This window comes from Peromyscus eremicus, chromosome 15, assembly GCF_949786415.1.
Source record: "Peromyscus eremicus chromosome 15, PerEre_H2_v1, whole genome shotgun sequence".
NCBI classification, from domain to species: Eukaryota; Metazoa; Chordata; class Mammalia; order Rodentia; family Cricetidae; genus Peromyscus; species Peromyscus eremicus.
The window spans coordinates 204,211-212,698 of NC_081431.1; the positions used below are offsets into that span (position 1 = coordinate 204,211).

Sequence of the window (8,488 nt, forward strand, 5' to 3'; positions counted from 1 at the left end):
TTATACTTTATTTTATTTTCTGAATTTTTTGGAATGAATCTGTACATAAATTGATAAAGCATGTTCTAATTTCCAAATTTTAATTAATTTTCTATTCATATAAATTATAATGCACTTGTATTGTGTCGTTTATATTAGGATGAAGACTCAAATTCTCTAAATCTCTTCTGCAGTTATTCTCTGTCAGCCTCTACCAACGGTCAAAAATGGGAAGCACACAGGCATGACAGCAAAGCACTTCCTGTATGGAAATGAAGTCTTTTATGAATGTGATCCAGGGTTCGATCTTCAGGGAGAGAAAAGTCTGCAGTGCAGAAATGATCCTAAAGGACATGGATCTTGGAGTGGACCTCCACCAAAGTGCTCAAAATCTTCTCCTCCAAATCATTGCCCTGATCCAGAAGTTAAGCATGGATACAAACTCAACAAAACTCATTCTGCATATTCCCATAATGACACAGTACATGTTGCCTGCAATCCTGGCTTCATCATGAATGGCAGCCACTTGATAAGGTGTCATACCAATAACACATGGGTGCCAGGTGTACCAACTTGTATCAGAAAAGGTAAGCCATTTTCATGGATAAAACGTGAAATGTTTTACAAAGTAAAGAAGGCTTTTGAGTATGTATTCTACCTAAAGGAAATCATCTAAAAGCTAAAGCATTTAGTGTTTTATAAGATGAACTGCCTTTTCCTATCTCCTCACTTGATTCTTTTTTCTCTTTCCTTTATACAGAGTAAGAGCACCTGAAATTATGATTAATTTATATATCAATCAATCTCTAATTTATTCATTCTCATGAATTTAGTTGGAAAAGTGGACACACTTTTTGGCAAATACTTGACAAAAATGCTGTTTGAAATTTTTATATTTAAGGCTATTGTGCCATCCAGAAGGAGGATGATGGATGTTCTGAAGAATGAACCTGACCTTCAAACCCACTAAATTATCTCATAATTTTAGCTGTTACTTAACAGCTTGTTCCTGCTAGTGATTGTCCTAATCAGAGACTGCCAGGTGCAGCCTTGTTAAATTAAGTTCCACAGAGGTGTGGTTTCACTTCCTTGTTCCTGGGCTTCTGTATGTGTGGTGCTTAGATTATAGCCTGTTTTCAACATAGAAGGAAGATAATAGATCAATTAGTTGTAAACACTATTACTCTTGGACCAACTGAGGGAATATAATAGAATACCATAGGCTAATAAATTATATTTGTAGACCACAGCTACATCTATTATAGCATCATAGCATCATATGTTCAACTCTTTTCTTCCAATCATATATGGTATAGAGAGTAAAAGCACACATTTGTCCAAACTTGAGAATTAACTAATTGGCTTGTTTCTCATTGCTTTTCTATGTTGCTATTACCCTGGGATTGTGTTTTCTAAGTGTTATTCTGTGCTTAATTAAAAGTCTTTTCCTTGTTGATCTCCAAGCTTTCTTAGGGTGTCCTTCTCCATCCACAATCCCCAATGGGAATCATACTGGTGGAAATATAATTCGATTTTCCCCTGGAATGTCAGTCATGTACGGCTGTTACCCAGGTTACCTTCTAGATGGAGAGGCACTTCTTCTCTGTACTCATGAGGGTACCTGGAGCCAACCTGCTCCTTATTGCAAAGGTATTTTGTCTGCTTTGTTGTTGTTCTTTCTAGCAAAGTAATTTGACCCAAATATATATGTTCAGTTAAGCATTTCAGCTTGAAATTGTTAGAGATCAATTCTATAATTTAATTGAGTACATTTCATAAATTATATTAATTTGGGATAATATATTAATCCCAAATCTTAAAATAAAAATAGCATAACTATATGGCTAATAATTATTTAGTTATTTATATGTAGAAAGTTGAAGTGATTTTTGTAATCTAAGCAATTAAGCAAAGGTTATAATCACTCTATTGTTAAAGTTTAGGTAAGAGTGCATTTGACAAAACATCGATAAAAATCACAATGTTCTTTTGATTCTGTTTCCTTACTTGGTAGTGAGTTGATGGGCAATTTTTTCTATTGATTATTTGGGAATCTCACATCATGCACCTTGATTGCACTCACCTCCCAATCTCCTCATGTTCACACCCCTCCACTGTGACCTCTCCCTCCACAAAAGAAAAAAAATCCATTTTGTGTTGTTCATATACTCACTGGAACATAGTCAAATTCCTAGTGGCCAGCCACTCAAGTGAGGATAACTCTTTCTCCACCTGCATCCAGCACCAGAAACCATCAACTGAGGAGAGCTGTGTGTTGGCCTGAGAAGGGAGGGGCCAGCTCTCCAATGCTCACTCTACAGCCTATGGTGCAAGGACAGCTCTCCTGCACCCACCACCATTGTGTGCTGGCAGGTGAGGGGTGGAGCCAGCTCTCCCACAATATAATTTTTTTTATAATTTTTTTACACATTTTATACAGTAATTATTACCAACAATGTGTATGAAACAAGAATAATAAATCAGTTTATAATATTGCTGAGGATTCTACTATATGCCAGATGCTGTGCATTGCTTCTATCCTTATCTCATTTAATGTTCACAAAACCCCTAAGAGAGTTGTACCATTGTTATTCCTGCTTTGTAGATAAGGTTCCAATGTCTCAGAGAGATTTGTGACTTACTCAGATTCATACAACTAGCAGTGAGGATTAAAGTCCAAGGTCTTATCAGGCATGTTTCTAATTTTCATATTGTGAAATGATGTTACAATTTACAAAATTCATGTTCAAGACCCGTGCAATTGGGGCAAAAGACAACTCAGTAGTTAAGAGTGCAAGCTACTCTTCTACAGGAACCAAGTTTAGTTCCACCTACACAGGATGACTTACAGCCACCTATAACCAGATCCAGAGAATCCAATGCAGAAAAAGAGGATTTTTCTGGCTTCTGAAGGCACCTGCACACATATTCTGTATTCATGCACGTGCGTGCGTGCACGCACACACACACACACACACACACAGAGAGAGAGAGAGAGAGAGAGAGAGAGAGAGAGAGAGAGAGAGAGAGAGAGAAAGAAATCCTAAAAAAAGAAATGTACAAATAAGTTGCCAAAAATATCACAAAAAATCATAATATTCTAAATATGTTTAAGATTTTGGGTCACATTCATAGCTATCCTAGGCTGAATGTGGCCACCTGTGGCCTGCAGGCTCCAAGCTGAACACTATTGGCTCACATGCTCAAAATATTAAAGAAGAAATGAGAATGCATATTCATGTATGAAGAATTAGAGAATAAGATTAGAAACCAAGAAGGAACAGTAATTTGGAACAAATTAATATTATATGTTTAGCCTTTAGTGTTTCTCTAAGAAGCCATTAGAATTATTTAAACACTGTTAGCACAGACACACAAACAGAAAACAACCCAGCTTAAGTTCCTAAGTAGGTTGTTGAAAAATAGACAATAAAGACTGCACAGAGTATTGCCTTATTATGCTATCCAATGAAACTTTGCTTACTGATAATGAAATAAGTTGATTTTACAATCTTTCTAATAAGGTCAGCTTCTACTTAGCTGGTAATAGGACAAATCATGACTATGTATTAGTAAGATTTCTTTAATTGCAGAGGTAAACTGTAGCTTCCCTGAGGATACAAATGGAATCCAGAAGGGACTCCAGCTTGGGAAAATGTATCGATATGGAGCTACTGTGACTTTGGAATGTGAAGACGGGTATACCTTAGAGGGCAGTCCTCAGAGCCAGTGCCAGGATGACCACCAGTGGAACCCTCCCCTGGCTATCTGCAAATACAGTAAGTGCAAGTGCCTCATTGCTATTTGCATGTGGCCTGTGTAGGAAGGAAATGGGGTGTTTATCAGTGTAGGAGAGTCCCAGGGCTTTGACATAGTGAACAGTGATGTGACAGCAGATTAACTGAAAGGCAGCAATCACTATAAAGAAAAATATTCTTGAAGATGGGCACATCACATAAAGAGGGGCACAATAGTCTAAAAGGAGCCAAAATGTAAAACTCACAGCCTTCTATTTTGAAAGAAACTTCTGTCAGACTTCTCTCCTGGCTGATTTTTAAGTGCTTACCAACTTGAGAGGTGTTCCGAAAACACGTCAACTAAACTGTTACAGCAGTTCATATTTTTATTTGATCTCAAAAGTCACTAACTATAAAGCTGAATGTATTGATCAACTCCCACAACTTAACTAATTAAAGTGGGAAGATATCCATTGAATTTTGACATAATAAAAGAGCAGATATAACTTGGGGAACCAATACCTATATCATAAGTAGACTAAATGGGAGCTAAGTGTCAACTTCTGGGACATTGCGAAATGTAATGGTATCTAGAAAACATTGACTTCTACAACTAGACTGATGTTTCATGACTTTTTTAAATTCTTTTTAGGGTCAACTATTCCTCTTATTTGTGGTGAGTTCTCTTAAATACTTGGAGAAGAGTTCTTAAATTTTTTTGTAAATATATATAATTAGATGTTTTACATTCTACACATTAATATGTTTCATTTTAATTCATTGGGTCTGATGTTTTTTCATGTTTTAAAAGTATTTTAATGTTCTTGGTGCATTATAAAATGTCCATCTAGGTTAGAGTTGAAAATGTATTCAAGGTTTTTAAATTGAAAGTCTCATTTCATTTGTTCTTCGTATTTGGTACAATTGAAATAAGTAATCTTATTCTGCTATAGCAAAGTATACTTCACAACTAAGGGTCAAATGTTATTATGCAAAATTATGGGATTCTGGTGTCCTTCCTATGTTCCTAATTACACCCTAGAGACAAGATTATTTGCCAGTGAAACTGAAAAGAATAGAAAAAAACTTGATGGAAAGTTGACTGGAGCTAACTGGTCCATATGCCTGGTGCTGCAGACAAAACATGGACTAGATACAACTAGAAAAACTTAAAGCTCAATTATGATTACTCAGTAATTCAGTGTTTATGGTTAAGAAAATGTATTAGAAAATCACATTAGCAACTTCTGTACCATTAGGAGCAAGCCCTACAATCAGTTCCTAGTCATACGTGTCATTTTTTTCTGACATTAAACATTCATTTTTTTCCCCTTCAGGTGTTTCTGCAGGCTCAGTAGTTATCATTTTGGTTGTTGTCGTCTTCTGTATGATGTTAAAACAGAGAGAACGGTAAGTTCAAATGAATGCTTGACCAATATGTACTACATATTTAGTTTGTCTCCAACTAACAAAAACATGACTTATATGAACTGAAACTACAATGTGATCACTAAAGTGCTTTGCGGTATAGAGGGCAGACTTCTCAATAGGAACTTAAAAGATACCCAATACACATCTTAATTTGTAAAAATCAGATTTAAAAATATCTAGGAAATAGCACAAAAAAACCAAACAAACAAACATCCAATGATAACATCTGAAGATATTTTGAAATATTGTTTCATGGTTCTCCTGTATTCTTTCTTTTTTTGTTGTTTTGTAAACTTTCATATAGCCTTTTGTCTAATTTCCTTTAGTTTATATAAAGCTTTTTCATAATTATTATCTTTCTGAAATATAAAAGTAAATATTTGGTTCTAAAGTTAAATGATTTATATAGAAAATACACCATTTATTCTTCTGCACTACTACTGATGTCTTTAAAGCCCAATGTTAAAGAATGTCAGGGATTTTCTGAAAATGCATCTTGTATTGCTCTGTCTAGCATATATACACATGATTTTGTAAAAATTTTGCAAGTGATGATAGAGAAATAGGAGGCATATGAAAAGATGATGATCATGTCTGTTCATTGGTGATACAGTAACTGTTGATTGCCTTTTATATTAGCACCACACTAGACTATCAAGACATAAACTTTGACATGAAGAAGGTCACAGTCTGGTAAAAGAGGACAAGCTTGCAATTCAACAAGTACCATGATGTTGCCATAGTTAATTATATGCTATTTGGTGGGGACACAAAGCAATGGTTAATATTTGATCGTTTTATTTGAATAGTGAAAAAACTGTTTCAGATGAACCCATAGATAGTGAAAACAAAGAGAGAATGTGTTTTAGGTAGAATGAAGAGTTTGACAATGGACCAGAGGCTTGGCTTCCCATCATGAACTTTGAGAACCACACATATAATTGGATATGACTGGAAATAGTATATGTGACAATGGAGATGGGATAGGTTTAGGTACAGATGTGACATAAAAGCCCTCTGACACTTGAGTCTTGTGGAAACTACAGAAAATTGGTATATGCAAAGGATATCTTTCAAAAACCACATAAAATAGGTATCAACCTGGAAAGATATGAAGATGAAGATTTGCCAAGTATCAGATAATTTTGAGCTGGGGAAGCCCAAGTCATGCTAGCCCAAATATCACACACACACACACACACACACACACACACACACACACACACACACCAAAAATACAACAAATTATTTCCAGAAAAAAATACTTTAGCATACTAAGCCACTTGTAATTGTCAATTTCCCATGACACCAGTGCCATATGACACCAATGCCCACAGTTTCATGTTTACTCCAGGCATGAGACATGATGGGGTTACACTACCATCACATGATGATGGTATTATTGAACCTACATAAGACAGGTTTAGTCATGTTCTATAACTGGCATGCACTAGTAATTACCAGGATGGGTATCATACAACCTCAGATTTGAGAAGGAATTCAGAGTTCAGCACCACAATAGGACTGAGAAATACTACAAACTCCAATTTTTTTATGTAGGTTCAGAATACTTACAAGAATAAAATATGGCAATAAAGGAGCCTATTTTGATTTTTATTTGAGTTTTCCAAATGAGTTAGACTATAGTACGTTTTTTAAAAAACATTTTTTTTTCAATCCATAGAACTAAAAATGTTCCACTCAGCAGGCATTGAGGAAAGTCTAGCAAGGTCATAAGGAGTTGAATCATCAAGGAGCCTTGTTGCCATGACAAGGAACCGTGTGTCCTGTAAGATCATTGCAAAGAAATAAGGTTCAGATTTGCGTTTCCAGAGCAAGATCAGGGACAAGGGAGCTAGAGCACTGGTAAAAACCTTTGCTATGAAGAAAATAAATTTCCTGAACTTAGTGATTCACACTAGATGTGGAAAGAAAAATCACATAGAAAGACTCCAGGGAAAGGGATTCACTGAGGGAAGAGGGCAGGCTCTGAGAACACACAGTACTCTGAGGTACCTGTGATGTAGAATTTAAAGGGATCTGGACTCAGGTAGGTAACAGACAGTGGAAGTCTGGAGATTACAAAGAACAAAAAAGGTAAAAGTAGGAATGAGAACAGACATCAAAGAGATAATATTAAGGAGTGGAAGAAAAAAACATAATCAGAGAAGGAGCAAAGCTAGGAGAATAATATTTAGGGAATTCAAAAGAAAGAAAAGCATCTAAAAGACAAACATTGGGCTATCATTTACATGGCTTTCCTCACAGAAAAGAGATAATTTAACCAAAAGTAATTAAATTTTTAAATAAATAGAAAATGTGGTTTCTACATTTACTATCAGAACATTACATGTACAGGGAAGCTTGAAAAAATGGAATATCCTAAAATAATTTATAATGTTCCTGTCTGCTTGTGATCACTTATTAGCATGTTATATCATAGGGTACTATGTTCTTTAGTTTCAATTGATATTAACAAAACAAGTATGTTTTAAAAAGTTCATAACACTTATTTCAATTCTATATTCTAAATTTACTTAAATTTATTTTCTACTAATTGAAATACAGTTAAGCTTTTATTGTTATGTAAATTAAAATAATAAGTTATTGAGGGTCAGCTTCTAACTTGAACAATTACCAAACCTGTAAGTTATTTATTTTTATGTACCCTTAAAATTGGGGCCTGTGGTGTTTAATATTTAAGAGAAAGAGATGAAATCACATGTGAAAATACAATTTTGCTGGGATGGTAGAAAGCAGACAGCTAATCAATTCTCACCATAATCACAGTTAGTGAGTAAAGATTTGACTATTTTTCTTATGTCTCTCTTTTAGCAACTATTATACAAAAACAAGGCCTAAAGAAGGAGATTTTCATTTAGAAACACGAGAAGTATATTCGGTTGATCCATACAACCCAGCAAGCTGATAACATGACAAGATGGTATATAGTGAAACTGAAATTCATTATTAATATATATGTCAAAATTTTCTTTAATATTTTCTCATAGTGTTTCTTAAGCATTATCTTAAGTAAATATTGTTTGATATCAGTCTTTAATAGCCATGTATAATATTATTAACTTACCCAATTCATATTGCCAACTGAAGGTCTTAGTTCTAAAAACTTGTCTATTCAGTAAATATGTAACAAATGTGAGTAACAAGATTATTAAGAATAATTTTAAATGATTAAGAATGAAATAAATTCAGACATTATGGCATGTATTAATAATTATAGCACTTGGGAAGTAGAAGAAAGATCGGGAATTAAATGCCGGCCTCAGCTACATAGTGAATTTTGAGGGCAGGGTTGCGTGGATGAGTCCCTGTCTCAAAAG

At 34.7% G+C, this 8,488-nt stretch overlaps 1 protein-coding gene across 1 annotated transcript in view; it reads left to right on the top strand.

Annotated features, from left to right (window-relative positions):
• Positions 1-8,076, top strand: part of LOC131924996 (complement receptor type 2-like) — a 39,442-nt gene extending 31,366 nt beyond the window's left edge. Inside the window, exons 20-25 of the mRNA XM_059280223.1 lie at positions 174-566; positions 1,444-1,629; positions 3,573-3,758; positions 4,369-4,392; positions 5,054-5,126; positions 7,983-8,076. Coding sequence (XP_059136206.1) covers positions 174-566; positions 1,444-1,629; positions 3,573-3,758; positions 4,369-4,392; positions 5,054-5,126; positions 7,983-8,076 — 956 coding nt within the window. The remainder of the gene's footprint in view (positions 1-173; positions 567-1,443; positions 1,630-3,572; positions 3,759-4,368; positions 4,393-5,053; positions 5,127-7,982) is intronic.
• The last annotated feature ends 412 nt before the right edge of the window (positions 8,077-8,488 follow it).